We start from the raw sequence: 19,184 nt of genomic DNA on the forward strand, positions 1-19,184 counted from the left end.
ACAGTTAATGACCCGGAACAGGATAGCGAAACCTACGTTGATAGCAAGGTCCTCTGTCAGCAAAAATATACATATTAATAATTGATGTTGCTGTTAAAATAGGACATCTGATGATGCTTCCCGGGTTTGTGGGGAAATAGGACGCCACGGTCCATTAACTTAAAATGCTTATCTAATGTTTGATGGGCTTTGTCTTTAAAAATCCTTGTTCAAATTAAGTCAGATAAAATGGACATTTGTCCACATGAAGATCTGTTCAATTTATCAGTCACAAATATATGGGCAGATGACTGATTTAACGCCGGCAACTTTCTCCAGAAGCCCATCGTCTTGGGCGTGGGGGTCGGTGTGGCTTCCTTGTGGGGCTTTGTTGTCACTGAGGGCAAAGCGAGGAGGGGAAGGGGAAGCATCTCCTCCAAGCAAATGGCCATCCTGTGAAATCTCTTGCTGTCGTCCACGCAGAGATTAATTAGCGCCAGGCCTACTGAACGCAGCGTGGGTTGGGGTTCATTAGGAAGCATTTAGAGGCAGCTCGGTGGGCTCCCCACTCCCACCACGCGTTTCCTGCTCTAATTTTGCACACGGAATGAATGCCTCACGCTGTGAAGGGAGCTGCTCTGCGGTTGGGCCATTTCAAGACGGTGTGTGGGGTGCTCCTTAGTTTATGAAAATAAGCCATTGTGTCCCATCATTTCATTTAGAGCAACGCATCTCTATTTGCACGTCTGTGTTTATACAAATATACCTGCTTGTAAAGACGAACCCAGCAGCACAAGTGGGGAAAAGACTGTACGCAGAGCCACAGCCAATGGTTTTCTTGGGTCCTCTGCTCAGAGTGGTGATGGTAGGTCCTGGTTTTAGGATGCTGCAAGTTTAGTGAGTGCAAAACTATGAAATAATAATTTTTTTCCTTTTTTTTTTTCCAGCCCGCGAACCTAACTTCTAAACATGGTTTAGTAATTTTAAGATGTGCTAAATTAGGAGCGGAGCCGGAATGGTCAAGTTGAGTTTCCAACTGATTAGTGATGGAAGCTTCAGCTGCTACTTTTGTGTCTTACTTTTTAAAAAAATATTTTTTAAAATCAACACTTTGATGATGGCACTTCTGGGAATGAGGCATGATTTTAAGTGATTTACAAATATTAACTAATTCATTCCTCCTAATAAACTTATGAGTAGGTGGCACTATGATCTTCATTTTATTATTTTATTTCTTAAAAATATTTTATTTATTTATTCATGAAAGACACAGAGAGAGAGATAGAGAGGCAGAGACACAGGCAGAGGGAGAAGCAGGCTCTATGCAGGGAGCCCGATGGGGGACTCGATCCCAGGACCCCAGGATCATGCCCTGAGCCGAACGCAGATGCTCAACCGCTGAGCCACCCAGATGTCCCTGATCTTCATTTTATATGAGAGGAAGCTGAAGTTTCTGGAGGGTCAAGGAGCTTGTCCAGCATCACATAGCCATTCCGTGGGAGACTGGGGCTTTGGCCCGAGGGCTGTTTCTGGCATCTCTGCTCTTACCCTCTATGCATGGCTTTGTCTTCTGGCTTAATGCATCTTGTCTGAAAATGGTTTTTTTATGGGTATTATAGATCATACTTTTTAAGAAAATGTGCATTTGTAATTTTGATAGATATTGCCAGTCTGCCTCGCAAACATGTTACTAGATTTATTATCCCAACAGTGTAGGACAGAGTCTGTCTTTCGACACTTTGCCAATATGGTGACATTAACCCTTTTAGTCTTTGCTGACTTAAATAGATTAAAAAAAGGCAATTAGTAAGTATTTTTGGATCATGAATGATGTGAACAAATAAACCCATGATATTAAACCATTTGAGGAAAAGCAACAGCTAACACTCACCTAGTGTTCCCCATGTGCAATGTGAAAGCCACTGTTTTAAAAGCTTTACAGATAGCAATTTCTTGAGGAATCAACACAAATCTACAACCAAGGTGCTAAGACCATCTCCATATTGCAGATGTGGAAATCGCGGCACAAACAAGTCAAGTCGCCACCCCAGTTCCCAACAGCTAGGATCCCACAGATCCTAGAACCAGGATCTGAACACAGGCAGGCTGGCTCCAGAGTTCTCAGCCTTAACAACTCTACTGGCTGCATTAACAGACTATGTAATGGGCCCTAATCCAAGATAGATACAGACAAACGTCCTGTCCTAGGATGGAGGTATAGGAATCCTGGGATCAGGTAACAAAGGGAGGGTAAGGAAAAGAACTCTTTTCATCATGTAATTTCTGATGATCTGGGGATCCGGGACAAGAGTAAAGCAGAATCACAACAGTAACAACTTAAAATCCAACTAAAAGTTCTCAAGTAACTAGACTGGAAGATCCCATTTAACAGAAAACGATGTCCTGCCTCCAGTTCTGACCTCCATGCTCTGCCTAAGAGCCTTTCATGCACACCTGTAGTGGGGGCACTGCCTTTCTTGGTTTGTGAAATTTTTTTCTGGTGCAACACACATAGCGTGGGTGGTGTGTGGGCAGCACCCACTGCCTCGGGGGTCTTCAGAATTCTCCTCTCACAGTTATCTGATGTGGGGAGGTGGCTGCGGATTAGACCCGGACCCCACGGGCTGCTCCAACTCCACTGTTTTTGAGATCCTACTTTTAACACACTAATTTCAAGTTCATAAATCTGAGCAGCAAATAACAAAGGCCAAGAGAGTTTGTATTGGGAAATCGGCGGCGTGTGTATTTTATCCAACAACTTATTTTGGAATATATTCTGTTTTGTTCCATGGAAAAGTTATCACGTTTCTTCACGATTCAGTTGTTGTGACGATGTACTGTAATCTTCCACGATGATTGGTGTTGGCCACGATTCCTTGAAGGCATATCCCATCCCAAGCTCCAGGACAGGCCCTCTACCTATAATTTCTCTTGAAGCTTTTCTAACAGCTCTGTGAAATAGGTAGCATCATCCTGCTCTTACAGAAGAAGAAACTGAGGCTTGGGAGAGGGTAACAAGCATGTTGCTCTATGACTTCCACCAGCCCCCGTGGTAGAGCTGGGTGCACATTCCCAGCTGGCCACCCCTGATGCCTGGCTCCTTATTAACATGGCAGAGCAAACCCTCCAAAGCTGGTGCCTAAAGACATGCATTCATTTCTAAGATGTTGCCTCCCCTAGGGACACTTAAGGAACAGCTCATTTGCCTTTAAAAAGCAAAATAAAACTAAAACAAGGCAAAACAGAACCCCACATATGATGACAAATCCTATTTGGGGGGAATAAATTCATTTCTAGAAACAAACGTCATCTGAAGACAACTGTAATGAGTTATGTACATGACCGCGTTGGATGACGTGGGTTTTTTTTTTTTTAATTTTATTTATTCATGAGAGACACAGAGAGAGAGGCAGAGACATAGGCAGAGAGAGAAGCAGACTCCCTGCAAGGAGTCTAACATGGGACTTGATCCCAGGACCCCGGGACCACACCCTGAGCCAAAGGCAGACACTCAACCACTGAGCCACCCAGGTGCCCCTAAAGAAAATCCATATTTTCAACAAATGTGCTAGAACAATTTGCCATCCATTTGTTTTTTTTTTTTCATCCATTTGTTTAAATAATGAACTTCAGTTCATACCACATATTTTTTTTTAAAGATCTCAAAATGGAGTAAAGACCTAAATGTAAGAACTATAACCCTTCTAAAAGAAAACATATGAGGAAATCTTAGTAACAGGAGGTTCTTAATGATAACATAAAGGATGACGTGGGTTTTGGTTGGAACTAAAGTGTGACCATAAGGAGCACTTCATTTTGATTCTTCACTCATTTTGGCTTTGACAACAGTTCCCAAAGAAGAGCCCATGACCACTGAGGACACCAGAAGCATCGCCTTCCCAAGGGGAGCCTTTGAGGGACCTGCCTTTTGGGAGCTTACTGGGTGCCCAAGCTCCAGCTTTGGGATATTTGTTAAAAAGAAAGACCAAATTGACCAACAAATAATCTATAATATAGTTTGTTGGATGTTAGAATCTGAAGGTGAGCTGGGTTTTATGGTGCTTTGAGGACTTAGTTGACTCATTTCAAAGTGACAGTTCTTCCCCTTTAATAAGTGTCCCCCAGTGTTCTTTATTATAATGAAAACATTGCTAGCTCCAGGGTAACATAAAATATATGATGGGCATGACCGTAGGACAAATTATTTCAAAGAGATCCACAGAAGGAAATGTATTACATTCATTAAGTTTCCTTCCACTCGATCCACTCCATTGGCTCTGCCAATTAAAATAACTGCACAGGAATTTTTAGAGTGCTATTTATTTTCTTTTTTGTAGATTTTAGAATATAAATATTTAAAATGGCAATATCAAAAAATAATTTATATGACAATGGTAAAAGAAACCAGGAATGGAAGGCGTAATATTGTCTCTTGCTCTAATTCTGGTTTTAGTTACTAAATACCTGGAAACATGCCAAGATTCCCCAAACATACCAAATACTGTTTTGATCAGATAAGACAATGGTTTATTCATTGGCATGATGTCACGAAGTGAAATAATGGAAAAATGAAATTTTAAAGTGAGTGGACAATATCTTCATTAGTGATATGGTGGAAAATATATTCAATTGAAAACATTTCTTGGATTTGGGATAATGGATTTTTATGGTTATCAGCCAGAGAACAGAAGATATCATTCTTTTATAAATTGAATCCATATATTTCTCAATGATGCAAAATCTCAATAGAATGCACACTACCAGGAGGAGACATACTTGATAAAAAAGGCAAACTGAAGAAAGTCACATTTAACACAAAACAGACAACGTGGTCTTTTTATACTAGCCAAACCCTGTACTGCTGAAAAAATTAATACAGACTTCTTTGATTTCAGCTGAGTAAATATAAACTCCAAAATAAAACAGAAAAATTACAGTAATAAACATGTAATTCTATCTCTGTGTGCTATCAGTGTAAGCAATTAAGACTTCAGGTTGAAAAAGGGTGCTGGGCCATTCCTGGGTTTCTGGCATGCTACACATAGATGTTCAGTAAATGGCTGCTGAATTAAATTAAAAGGAAATTGTTGAATCAAACTACTAATGTAAAATTTCATGTCAAACTTAGATGATCTCAGATGGAATCTTTTGACTGCTAGTTTGGTTTTGAAAGTACAAAGTTGGAGTTAACCACCGTTTTTTTATCATGACATCTTGCATCTGTGTGCCTCTGAAGGGTGGGACAGAGAAACAAATTTATATCAATGTCTGTCTCCCCATCCATATGCACCAAATGGTGTGGAGATCTCAGGAGAAAAAAAAAAGATATGATTCTACAGCCATTTGCTTTCATTTTAAATGTGTGCTTGCTTCCAGTTATTGACGTAAAATTTAAGCATATTGGAAAATACAAATACAGACAGACAAAATCTTCTGAAGGTCCCATGTGGAAAAAAAGGGCGCTATTTGAACTTGGTATCTTTTCTTCCCTTTGCATGTGCATAGATGTGTGACTATACTTAGTTGAAATTGTATTATATGTGTAATTCTACACCTTGAATTTTCACTTTGAGCACTTTAATGTCATAAAAAATTAGCTATGAACATGCTTTTCCATGGTGACATACTACTGTGTTAATGTAGGTCCACCAGAAGTTATTTAACTACTTCCCTACTCTGAATTGATTTTATTCCCAATTTTTCATTATTAAAAAGAACGCTGTAGGAGATTTCCATGTACATAATCTCTATTTCTGACGATTTCCTTAAGACAGAAATAGAATGCAGGGGCAACGGATTTAAATATGTTAGAGATTGTTTCTATGGTGTTGAGTTTAATAAGTTCTTTATAGATCTTGGAAACTAGCCCTTGATCTGATACGTCATTTGCAAATATCTTCTCCCATTCTGTAGGTTGTCTTTTAGTTCTGTTGACTGTATCCTTTGCCGTGCAAAAGCTTCTTATCTTGATGAAGTCCCAAGAGTTCATTTTTGCTTTTGTTTCTTTTGCCTTCGTGGATGTATCTTGCAAGAAGTTACTGTGGCCGAGTTCAAAAAGGGTGTTGCCTGTGTTCTCCTCTAGGATTTTGATGGACTCTTGTCTCACATTTAGATCTTTCATCCATTTTGAGTTTATCTTTGTTTATGGTGCAAGAGAGTGGTCTAGTTTCATTCTTCTGCATGTGGATGTCCAATTTTCCCAGCACCATTTATTGAAGAGACTGTCTTTCTTCCAGTGGATAGTCTTTCTTCCTTTATCGAATATTAGTTGACCATAAACTTGAGGGTCCAATCATGAAATGGGCAAAAGACATGAAGAGAAATCTCACAGAGGAAGACATAGACATGGCCAACACGCACATGAGAAAATGCTCCGCATCACTTGCCATCAGGGAAATACAAATCAAAACCACAATGAGATACCACCTCACACCAGTGAGAATGGGGAAAATTAACAAGGCAGGAAACCACAAATGTTGGAGAGGTTGCGGAGAAAAGGGAACCCTCTTACACTGTTGATGGGAATGTGAACTGGTGCAGCCACTCTGGAAAACTGTGTGGAGGTTCCTCAAAGAGTTAAAAATAGATCTCCCCTATGACCCAGCAATTGCACTGCTGGGGATTTACCCCAAAGATACAGATGCAATGAAACGCCGGGACACCTGCACCCTGATGTTTCTAGCAGCAATGTCCACAGTAGTCAAACTGTGGAAGGAGCCTCGGTGTCCATCGAAAGATGAATGGATAAAGAAGATGTGGTCTATGTATACAATGGAATATTCCTCAGCCATTAGAAACGACAAATACCCACCATTTGCTTCAACGTGGATGGAACTGGAGGGTATTATGCTGAGTGAAATGAGTCAATCAGAGAAGGACAAACATTATATGGTCTCATTCATTTGGGGAATATAAATAATAGTGAAAGGGAAGAGAAGGGAGAAGAAATGGGTAGGAAATATCAGAAAGGGAGACAGAACATAAAGACTCCTAACTCTGGGAAACGAATAGGGGTGGTGGAAGGGGAGGAGGGCGGGGGGTGGGGGTGAAAGGGTGACAGTCACTGAGGGGGACACTTGACGGGATGAGCACTGGGTGTTATTCTGTATGTTGGCAAATTGAACACCAATGAAAAATAAATTTATTATTAAAAAAATAAATATGTTAAAGATCTTGTGGCACCTGGCTCATGGTCCTTTAGAAAGGCTGAGTTGATGTAACTCATGGTGCAGGAGAATGAGTGTCTCCTCTCACTCTCAATTATTTCAAGTTGGCAATAATCACAACCTGAAAAAACTTTTTTTTTGTTTTCTTATAGATAGGAAGACCTTACCCTATTCCATCAATTCTAAGATGCATAGTTTTCATAGTTGAATATATCCGAAATTAGGGATGGATGTACCTTACAATCAAGGTCATGTTTTGGTTTATTTGACAGTATTTTCTTTCTTTAAAGGCACATAAAAATAATGATGCATCTTACAATCGATGACACCAGGATTTAAGGAAATGCAGTATGTCAGTTAATTTTTAATTTGTATTTTTAAAAAAGATTTTATTTATTTATTCATGAGAGGCACAGAGAGAGAGAGGTAGAGATACAGGCAGAGGGAGAAGCAGGCTTCCTGCAGGGAGCCCAGTGTGGGACTCTATCCTGGATCCTAGGGTCATGCCCTGGGCCAAAGGCAGGAGCTAAACTGCTGAGCCACCCAGGGATCCCTTTAATTTGTATTTTTGACCACTAGCGAATATTTCAGTACATTTCAGTGTACATTTCAATGTCCCGGTGAATTAAAAGATTTTTTAAAAAATCATGGTAAAAAAGACCACAACAAAATTTATCTCCTTAGCCATTTTAAAAGATCCAGTTCAGCAGTGTTAAGTGTATTCACATTGTTGTGAAACAGATCTGTAGAACTTCTTAATTTTGCAAAACTGAAACTCCATACCCACTGGGCAACATCTGCCCCCCACCCCTCCCTCAGCCCCTGGCAGCCACCATTCTGTTTCTCTTAGTTTCTGGGTGTCTTAGATAAGTGGAATCACACAGTATTTATCTTTCTGTGACTACTTAATTTTCTTAACGTAATGGCCTCAAAATCTGCCCATGCTATATAGCGTGAGACAGGATTTCCTTCTTTTTATGACTAAATAATATGCTACCCAGCAAATGTGTTCAATCATAAAAATCCATGGGGCACCTGGGTACTCAGTGGGTTAACTGTCTGACTCTTGATTTCAGCTCAGGTCTTGATCTCAGGGTCATGAGTTCAAGTCCTGTGTTGGGTTCCCCACAGGGCTTGGAGCCTACTTAAAAAAACAAGCAAACAAACAAAAAAACCGATCTGCGACAGCTGGAAGAGAGACCACCATGTGGCTCTCAGAGCATGCCCAAACAACTGCCGGGTCCAAGATGGGCTGCAGTCCCCAGGGGTCACAATTCCAAAAATAAATGTTGACTTATTTTTTAAATTCAAAGACCAAAGGGAAATCAAGAATGCAGATGATCAAGACCAAGGCGTTTCTTAAATCATGTATGCATACTCAGGGGTGATTTACCACATTTTTTTTTTCAGATAATAAAGGCTGGATGTCACGATTGAGACTTTATAAACATGTGCAGGGATGCCAGGCCGCTTCACCCAGAGACCATGCCCTTCCAAACATCTAGAACACAGAGTTGAATTCCTTCCTCAAGCAAAATAATTCATATTTTCTATTCTGTGCTGACAAGGGAGGAGATGCACAGAGGCCACAGCTGTAGGTGTAGTGGTCCAGGATGTGGGGCCGAAGGGAGGTAGAAGACATTCCTAAAAGAAGTGTATTTACCATGTCGCTTGTTACTTAGGACGCGCTGTCATAAAATTGATGAAAGCTGCACAGCAATATCATGAATATGGGACTAAATTATATATTTTTTTTCTATATTTAATAATATCACCAATACTATCTTTTAACTGAATTAAATCCTAAAATCTCCGCAAAGAAAATCTAACATTTTCATACTAGGAGCTCTGATGGAAACATGGCCTAAATGGACAAGTTCGTGGTCAATCACAGAAACGGGATCTGACGTGTCTCCCTACTCTTGGATCCACCACACACTGGTGACCCCTTGATTTCTCTTTTCTAAAAGCGAGAAGATCGAGTGCAGTATTAGCGACTATAACTTACACATAGAAAGAAAAGAGTAATACGATGAAACCCACATCCCTACGCTGGTTAAAAAAGTACAAATTACAGTATTTTTTTTTCATTTCTTCTATTATTCTCTGAGCACATTAACTGTTGTAAATAGAAAGAAAGGAAAAATCTTCAATCCTGATTTTTTTCTCCTCTTGAGATACACATTTGATAACAGGTACACAGAATTGGGAAAAGGTAGTATGAATTGATACTGTTTAGTTTTCAAGTTTCTTTTTCTTTTATTAGTTTCAGAGGTAGAGTTCAGGGATTCATCAGTTGCATATAACACCCAGTGCTCATCACATCACGTGCCCTCCTTAGTGCCCGTCACCCAGTGATCCCATCCCCCCACCCACCTCCCCTCCAGCGACCCTCAGTTTGTTTCCTAGAGCTCAGCGTCTTTTAGATAAAGTTTCAGTTAAAAGAGCTACAAATTGTTAAAACTGTGATTCCTATCTGCCCCCCCATAACATTCTGAACATGTGTTTTATCTATAAATTTGTATTTTATTTATTTTTTAAAAAGATTTTATTGATTCATGAGAAACACAGAGGGGGGGGCAGAGACACAGGCGGAGGGAGAAGCAGGCTCCATGCAGGGAGCCCGACGTGGGACTCGATTTCTGGACCCCACCATTCTGTTTCTCTTAGTTTCTGGGTGTCTTAGATAAGTGGAATCACACAGTATTTATCTTTTTGTGATTGCTTAATTTTCTTAACATAATGGCCTCAAAATCTGCCCATGCTATATAGCGTGAGACAGGATTTCTTTCTTTTTATGACTAAATAATATGCCACCCAGCAAATGTGTTCAATCATAAAAATCCATGGGGCACCTGGGTAGCTCAGTGGGTTAACTGACTATTGATCAGGTCATGCCCTGGGCTGAAGGTGGCGCTAAACAGCTGAGCCACCCAGGGATCCCCTATCTGTAAGTTTTTAGACATAAAATACATTTTATGTATTTATGTAGTTTATGTTAGAAAGATGTAAGAATAAGTCAAAGTGTAAAAAATAGGATTACGTGTTCACAATTTGCACGACACAGAGAAACTCTGAACATCACTTTGAAAGATGCACAGTGGGATGTTTTAACTGTATGAACTATTTCTGGGCATCAATCTACAATTATAAAACTACTCTGATAGGAATATTGACATACTGTAAACTTTGCTCACTTTCTTCTTCTTCTTTTTTTTTTTTTTCAGCAAAGAAGTTTGCAAAGGGTCAGGATTTCTGAGCAAACAGGAATAAGGGTTTTAATGTTTGTGATGAGACAGATGGTCCTCAGGCAGGTGGGTGCCCACTTAAATCCCCGTTAGTGGTCTCTGAGCTGCCCTCGGCCCTGGGTCCTTGCCCAGACATCCCCATTCCTGATTCTCTCTTCTCTTTCTTTTTAAAAGGGTTTTATTTATTTATTCATGAGAGATACAGAGAGAGAAGCAGAGACACAGGCAGAGGGAGAAGCAGGCTCTATGCGGGGAGCCCAATGCCGGACTCGATCTCAGGACCCCGCGGTCATGCCCTGAGCTGAAGGCAGCCGCTCTACTGCTGAGCCCCCAGGTGCCCCTCTCTTCTCTTTTATTAGCATAGATTTTTTAAAAATTTTTATTTATTTATGATAGTCACAGAGAGAGAGAGAGAGAGAGAGAGGCAGAGACATAGGCAGAGGGAGAAGCAGGCTCCATGCAGGGAGCCCGATGTGGGATTCGATCCTGGGTCTCCAGGATCGCGCCCTGGGCCAAAGGCAGGCGCTAAACCGCTGCGCCACCCAGGGATCCACAGCATAGATTTTTAAAGATGGTGCTGGCCTCTGTTTTGGAAGTGGCTCCTCCACCACACCCCTCTCCTTCACCCCTGCCTCCTGGTGGAGCTCCCCTGGCCCCTCTGCTCCTCCCTCTCTTCCTCCCAGTAAATATCCTGCGTGTCTTTTTTTTTTTTTTTAAGATTTTATTTTTTTATTCATGAGAGACAGAGAGAGAGAGAGAGAGATAGAGAGAGAGGCAGAGACACAGGCAGAGGGAGAAGCAGGCTCCATGCAGGAAGCCCGATGTGAGGCTTGATCCTGGGACTCCAGGAGGCAGGTGCCAAACCGCTGAGCCACCCAGGGACCCCATATTCTGCGTGTCTAAGTCCAGCCTGGCACCTGCCCCTCATAGCACCCAAACGAACGTGGGCGCTCGGAAAAAATCTCTGGCACTCGCTGTAGTGATTGGTTTTTGGAGTATTTTATCTCTTTGGTCTGCTTTGATATTTAGACTTCCCTAGATAATCTTCTCTGTTCAGTATTTTCTAATTTGTTACCTTAGTCACTCATGATACTGTCTAATCATTTTTTTTTTAACATATCGGTATCTGTGATTACACACAGTGTATTCACATTTGCTTTTCTTCTTTTAGCCTCAGCAGAGCTTGGTATGGGATCAGCATTTGCAAAGATTTGGTCACAGTGTCTATCAACGTCACTAGTGCAGTGTTTTTATCCCTGGCATTAAACATGGGGCGCTAAATAATGTAGATCATGCCAGTGCACCAACTCAGTGCTAGAACAGGCCTTCTTTTAAATCGTGATGTCCCTTAAGGCAGCGAGGAGACCAGGCCCGCCAGAACGGTGGCCATCTGTGGCAGGAATGAGCTCTGAGAAGCGCTGGCGCGTGGGCCCGAGAGCTGCCTGCACGTCCCTGAGGCTCGTGGGTGGAAGGGGAAGGGGAAGGGGAAGCAGACACACTCTGAGTTGCCCCCGGGGGACAGAGCCACAGCCCGGCTGTGGGGCCTGCAGGTGGGCGGGCTTCGGTGGAATGAAAGGCAGAAGCTTCTAAAAGGGATGACAATGGGCTGGCCTGGGGAGCTGGGGCTGGTGTTCAGGAGGGACTGGGGGTGGGGGGGTGGGGACAGGGCCTCTCGCATGGGGCAGGGAATGCAAAACACTCCTTTGCACAGAAAGAGGTGCTAAGACGGTCCCCAATTATCCCCCTGCTAGTGCGCACCCCTGCGTGAGGGTGCACCCCGTGGCTTGCCTCTAAGGGACCCAAAGAGGGAAAGGCGAAGCACGCAGCTGGAGACTGCAGGTGTCTCTGTCTCCTGTGCTAGCTCGGACCGATCAGGCTGCCACACGGAACGGCCCACGGGGAGCGGGGCTGGGGGCTGCCTCCAGCTGACAGCTCGCGAAAAGCAGGCCTGTGGCCTGTAGCCCATGAGGGACCAAATCCTGCCAACAACCACACCAGCCTGCACGGGGACTGCACCTGGGAGGGCCTTGGGGGTCACCCTGCACTCGGCCTTGCGAGATCCCGAGTGGACGACGGAGCGAAGCCCGGACCCTGGGCCACAGAAGCTGAGGTGTGAGCGTGTGTTTGAGCTGCTAAACTGTGGTAACGTTGTTCCACGGCGACAGATAACGAACACACACGCTTCCAGTTGTGGCGGAGCAGTCACCGTGGAGGTCACCCGAGAAAAGCCAGCTGTCTCGGTGCAAGCCCATTCTGTTGATCACGAATGCTAACAGAGGGCAGTGCAGACATGACGCGGGGGCGGCGTCCTATTCGTTTCCACATTCAGAGCAGTCCACATATTCTAAGAGACGTGTAAACGGACGCAGGCCTGCTCCGCCCGTACATTACAGGTGATCCCGTTCTCTTAAGTCATTGGTCACTTATTTTTCTTTCCTCTCTTCCCACAAAAACTCTCTAAGGAAGACACAAGACTTAACCATACGCATATCCAGCCTGTAAGGGAACTTACCATACCCAGGAATATCATCTCCTCCTCTCTCTGTTTTTTGGTTTTCTTACACTGATGGAAACCTCGCCAAACCTAAAAACAAATAAAAGGTTACTTGACTAATGTATTAAAAAAAATAAAAAAGGAAAACATTGTCCTATGATTTCTCCCATTTCAAACAGTGTGATGACTACACAGTCAAGGCCGTTCATGTATGTGCGCATTGATGGAATATTTTTTCTTCTGTGATCATGGGCAAAGATTTTAAAGAAAAAACAAGGGGTGCCAGAGGCTGTCCCATCCACCTGGGGACCAGACAGGATCCACACTCGTCCAAGACCCTGGAAGCACATCTGCCAACCGCGCAACCCACTGCTGGGCCAGCGACAGCCTCACAGCTGTCAGAGTGGCTCTGACCCACAAGACAAGAGACAATGGGTGTTGCGGAGGATGTGGAGAAAGGGGAACCCTCGTGCACTGCTGCTGGGAATGCAAACTGGAGCAGCCACTGTGGAAACACTGTGGTGGTTTCTCCAGAAGTTAAAAATGGAGCTACCCTATGACGGAGGGATCGTACGCTGGATACCTATCTGAGGGAAATGAAATCACCGTCTTGAAGAGATATCTGTACCCTCATGTTCACTGCAGCATTATTTACAACATATCACATGGAAACAAACCATCTGTGAATGGATAAAAAATGTGATATACATATGTGTGTGTGTGTGTGTGTGTGTATAATGGAATATTATTCAGTCAAAAGAGGAAGGAAATCCTGACATTTGTGAAACATGCATGAACTGTAGGGCAGCACGCTAAGTGAAAAAAGTCATAGAAAGACGACTACTGTATGATCTCACTCACACGTGGACTCTAAAATACTGAACCTTCAGAAACAGAGCAGATTCGGGATTGCCAGGGGCTGCGGGGGGCGGGTTGAGGAAACAGGTGAAAGTGGCCCAAGGGTACAAACTTCCAGCTACCAGATGAATGAGTTCTGGGGATTTCCGTACACAGCATGGTGACGGTAGCCAACACCGTGTTGTGTGTTCGAAAGCTGCTAAGAGAGTGGATCGTAAGCATCCTCATTACAACAACTGGTAATTATGCGATGTGATGGATGCTTTAGTCACCCTTATGGTGATTATTCCTTCGCAGTAGACACGTATATCAAATCACGACAACGTACATCTTAAATATGCACCATGTCATATGTCAGGAAGGTGGGTGGGGCGGGGAAAGAAGAAGTGACTTTATAATTCTCATTAGCCAGAGTTCCCTACTTGGGTTTCTTTAGGAGAAACTTCCAAAAAAAAAAAAAAAAAAAAAAAGGAGAAACTTCCAGATTTCAGGACCATGGGGCTAGCTAGATCTAAGGGCAGCACTTCATAGCTCTCAAAGAAAAGTTTCCACTGTAATGTGGGGAAAGGTTAACACGGTCACATCCAGGACGGGTACAACTCAAGCTCTGAACTCAAGACGCTGGTTTAGAACTTCCCATATTCACAGAAATTTGAAAGGAAATGGTTTGTTATTGGCCTCTCTGCCCCCACGGCCCCCCGTCCCCATTCAGACCCCAGCGGGGATGGGGTGGTCACGACTCTCTGGCTGGGGTCTGCGTCCTGGTGCCTTCCTTCCCTCTCATCTCATTCTAATTTCCCCCACACGGCCAGCTTCCTCATTTTCCTGTAAGCAACCTTAGCCTCCGTTTGGGAAAAGACGGGGTGCAAACCCTCAGGGGTGCAAACCCATGGTGCTCATCTGGGGAGGACCCGTGAGGCCCACGTCTAAAGGGAACACCAACGTCCTGGCGCTCGGTGATGGCCACGGGCATTGTGAACAGTACGCAAGCCAGCAGGTGTTGGTCCTGTGCCCCTTCTGTGATTGCGTCTGTGTGTGAATACACTTGTAAAGATTCATGAGGGTTTATATTTCTTTCCAACAATTATCAGTGATCTTTAAAAATATTTGAACCAAATGCCCAGAATTTTATACCTACTTATAATAAATTCTAAAAACAAACAAGCAAACAAACAAAAAAACCCCAAAACCCCCAAACGACCACAAGCCAAAACCAAAACCGGACCAAGCTTAGGTAACAGCTTCCCCAGGGTAAGATAATAAATCTCCCTGGAATTCAAAATCCTGTTCTAGTAAAGGTAGGGTTTTGGAGATTGGGGTTTCAGAGCTCACCCCCGACCCTGGGGTGCATCTCTGGCCGAGTCAACACACTTGTGCCCCAGCTCCATGAGCACCACACTCGCACCTTCTGAATCTGCAGCGCAGCGGCTCCCACGTCGGCGACTTTCTCGCCAAGTATCTTGGCTTGCTTTGATCTGTGTTCTCGAAGGAAGATTTGCTTCATGAACATCGCTCTGAGGCGACCTTGCCGTGCTCTCTCGGAGATCTGGATTAGCTTAACAGCCTCTTCTAGGGGGATACTCTTCACGCTGTATTTCTGCGGAAACATTCATGTTAAATCAGTGTTGAAACACGTTAACTACATCGGTTGATCCCAGAAGCATCACATGCTTACTTCTAAGGCAACCTTGCTAAGAGTTCCCAAACCGTTGATAAAGAGTCTGACGGTGCTTTAATACTAACCACACTCCTCATTAATTATGTGAATTTTGATAACGTGCCATGCTCATGCTCTGGTTCCATATTTAAGGACCCCATAAGCTTTCCTCTACCATTTCAAACAAAATACTAATTAGTTCCACAATATTTTAGGTTGGCAGCACATTATACTGGGAATGCCAATAAAATGGATTCAATAAAGCTCAAAATTGCTACCCATGTTTTATTAACTTAATAGTAGCAACATATAAATTAAAAGCATATCTTTAATATGAGAATTTAAAAAGTAAAACACACATGAAGTAAAATGCTGACTTCAAAATCAATTGCGGGATGATCTAGTAAATATGAGTAATGTTAACATCATTTTAGGCATATTCAATTTATACATGAAATGTCCTCTGCTAATTACAAATCTGCATTTCAAAACATCCAGATGGGATGGGAAGATTACGACTGGACAAAAACCAGGGCTGGTGCAGTAAAATGCTGCCTTTGGAGATGTCAGATGGGCCATGGGGAGGCAGGGCCAGGTGTGAGGCTGTGCCATTTCCTGAGGAGGGTCAGGAGCAAGGCTGCTGGGCCACTCAGAGCCCTGCGAGAGCTCTGAGTGGGCGCAGCAGTGGGCCTGTCTGTTGTCCCCAGGGCGAGGGAGAAGCTGGGCACAGGGCCTGGCTCAGTGGAGACTCATGCAGGGACAGAGACAGAAGTGAGAGGCCTCTGGAATCAGAAAGTCATGGGCTGATGTCCTTATCAGGACATGATGTCCGACACTGAGATCCCGAGTGCGGGGTGCTCCAGTTCATCACCAGGGTCCCTGATTCTCAGGATGATGTCTCCTCTGTAATGGCCCCGGGGTGCTGGTGGGGGGGACAGTGCACAGGAAGGACCAGGGAAAGGCAAGGGGCATTTACCGAGACCCTACAGAAGCCAGATGCTTTTCGTAGACAATCTTGGCAAATTCACAAAGCAACCTCCAAGGCAGGTATTCCTGTGACCAGTCAAGAGTTCAGAAGAAGACTGTGGCTGACACAAGAGACAGAGTCGCCACGAGTTCCCCCGGTCAGTAAGGGGTGGAGCCAGCTTGAAGCAAGACTGACCCTCTTCCCCATGGTGCATCTACCATCACTAGGAGCTCCCTCTTTCATGCAACGATTCCTCAGACGTTGGCTTTCCGTGGGATCTTGTCACCTTGGATATGCTGTGAGCGCACATCTCCAAGAATTCCCTCGGCGTGTTAGAGTGCAATGGGTATCATGTTGGCCTTGGATCAGACAAGGTACGTACAAGCGCTCAAGCGCATGGCCAGTGTCCTGCAAACACTAGTTATTATCGTACTTACTTCCTTCTAGATTTTATGTTGTCGCTCTGAAAATCATTACAGCCCTTACCGAGCACTTTGGAGGGTTTGAGAGGTCTACTCAAAAAGACAAAGATTTTTGAAATTTATGGAAGGCCTTAGAGTAAATATTAAGCATTAAAGATGTAGGACTGGATGGTAATAATCGCATCTCAAAATTCTTTTGGGCGGTATATGCTGCATATATCATCAAGAAATAAGCAGCTTAAGGTGAAAGTGGAGTCTCATGAGGCACTGAAGGGCATGGGAAGGTCACCCAGAAGTCGAAGGTGGTTGTCCAGAGCCCAGCATTTTGCTGACGTTAGGCCTATCAGAAGTAGAGGCTGAGATAGGGGTGGGAGGCTCTCTACCTAGCGGAGCCGGCTAGGGCTGGCTGCTGAGAAAGCAAGCTTCCTGCTGCTAACTCTGCACAAGCGGAGAGGGACACCAGAAAGGAGAAGCAGCAAAGAGGAATTTTGGGGGTTTGACTGTAGTGTGTACAATGTCACCTCCCTCCTCCATTTCCCCCATAAAATCCGCCATGAATTCTCTACTGCTCATCAATGCTTTGCTCCAGGGGATTCCTTTGGGGGAGCTGGATCAAGTGCTGAGTGCTTCCTTCTGCGTGATGCATGAACTGAGGACACCAAGAGGTGCCAGGATGGCTAGATGACCCCCCCTCCCCGAAATAGCCCCAGACAACTTCCAGGAATGCAATGCAGAGGGAGGGCTGGTCAGTGAGGGGAGAGGCGGAGGAGGGAGAGGCCCTCTTGAGTTACTGGGTCAGGACAGGTTTCCTAAGGGATGCTGCATCAAGTCGGGCTCTGCTAAGTGAGTACCATTTTGACAGGCTGGGTTGTAGGGAAAAGAGCAAGCCCTCCCTGCAGCATGGAGTGTGCCTGTGCACAAGAGATAGCACAGAGCCACCTCATACAGTCGTGCACCCTACCTGCTTCCTGCGGCAGGCAGACAGGGCACATCCTCTCCCTCCCCACTGCCCTTCTGGTGGCTCCCAGAATCTTCTTGGCATGAGGACCCAGGCTGCCAATACCCTATCTGTAGGAAGCCCATACGTGCTGGCTTCCCCAGGCACCGGGCTGCACCTGTGGCCTCAGCAGAGTCACTGATGGATAATTACTCTGAATCGTCCCAGCCTGGACGGCCAGCTGCCGCCTCCCTGCTTGGGCAATGACCAGCCGGGGATGTGAGGCACAGATGCGGGAGGCAGTGAGGGCCACCGAAATGCATAAGCAGACTCGCCAGAAGCTGGGTGTGGAGGTGCCACATGGAAAAATCTGGAAGGAAAAGACTGACCAGTACGTTATCTTAACAATTATTTCACAGGAAAACATTCTGCTTCTGACTTTCAAGGTGTCTGAGATGAAAAATGAATCTGAGCTGATAAATCTGCTCAGTCTCGGAGATACCGACTCAACCAACAAAGCATTATGTTTTGATGTCTAAGTTCTTGAAAAATAATGGTCACGAAGCATCAAAAATACATCCAGAAGGTAAGCAACTTCTTACATGCCGACTAGCAGGAGGCGTGGGTGCTGGTTTCCACCTGCTGAAAATAATGTCTCTCGCACAATTAGGAGCCACAGAGAAAGGTTTTATAGATTATGGAATGATGTTTATTAAAATGATATACAAACCTTTTTGGGTATATCTAATCCAGTGCTGGTTAATATTTGAGCAAGAATTTTCTCCCTTCCTTTGATTACTTCCAATTTCTCCTTCAAAAAATACTTGGGGATGGGAATATCTAATTGTTGCTAGAGAGGAGAAAAAATAAGCAAAAAGGCACAATTCTGTCACAATTGTTATTTTTGTCACAACTCCAGGACTCAAATCTATTTATAATATACAGTAAGGATTGCACATCAAAGAGATGTGCTTCATCTCCCATCTTTATTTAAGAGGCGATGAGGCCAGTGGTATGAAGAGGATTCATTACTGCTAAGGAGACACAAAATCACGGGGAAAAACCATCACCTTGGCCTGTTTTAATCATTTCAGTAAAACTTGAGAATTCACATCAGTTAATCCTCAATCGACTAATAACCTAATGAATGTCTTTAAATAAATATAATACCATCTCAGCCTACCTAAAATAATAATGCAAGATAGCAAAGTATTGTGACATAGAGATCTTTGAATTAAGCCTGATAACAATTTATCATCAGCATCGTTAATTATTTGCATGTAAATGATCACATTTTTTTTCCTAATGATTTGTTTTTATTTTTACCTAAATTACCCGAAATTACAAAAATTACTGGCAAAGTTCATTTGCTTTATTAGGAAGCTTGCTTTTTATGCCATAAATAGAAACTTCTATGTTTCATTTATGCATATGACCAATATTTCACTTAGCAGAG

The 19,184-nt window shown here is 43.7% G+C and overlaps 1 protein-coding gene across 3 annotated transcripts in view; it reads right to left on the reverse strand.

Annotated features, from left to right (window-relative positions):
- Window positions 1-19,184, reverse strand: part of IQCA1 (IQ motif containing with AAA domain 1) — a 146,529-nt gene that overhangs the window by 114,638 nt on the left and 12,707 nt on the right. For 2 of the 3 annotated variants that reach the window (XM_072796792.1, XM_072796794.1), the window contains exons 3-5: window positions 18,459-18,578; window positions 15,151-15,342; window positions 12,906-12,977 (exon numbers count right to left, since the gene is read on the reverse strand). In XM_072796792.1, the coding sequence (XP_072652893.1) occupies window positions 12,906-12,977; window positions 15,151-15,342; window positions 18,459-18,578 (384 nt within the window). The remainder of the gene's footprint in view (window positions 1-12,905; window positions 12,978-15,150; window positions 15,343-18,458; window positions 18,579-19,184) is intronic. The other variant, XM_072796793.1, reaches the window with a different exon arrangement.

Source organism: Canis lupus, chromosome 24, assembly GCF_048164855.1.
Source record: "Canis lupus baileyi chromosome 24, mCanLup2.hap1, whole genome shotgun sequence".
Taxonomy (NCBI): Eukaryota; Metazoa; Chordata; class Mammalia; order Carnivora; family Canidae; genus Canis; species Canis lupus.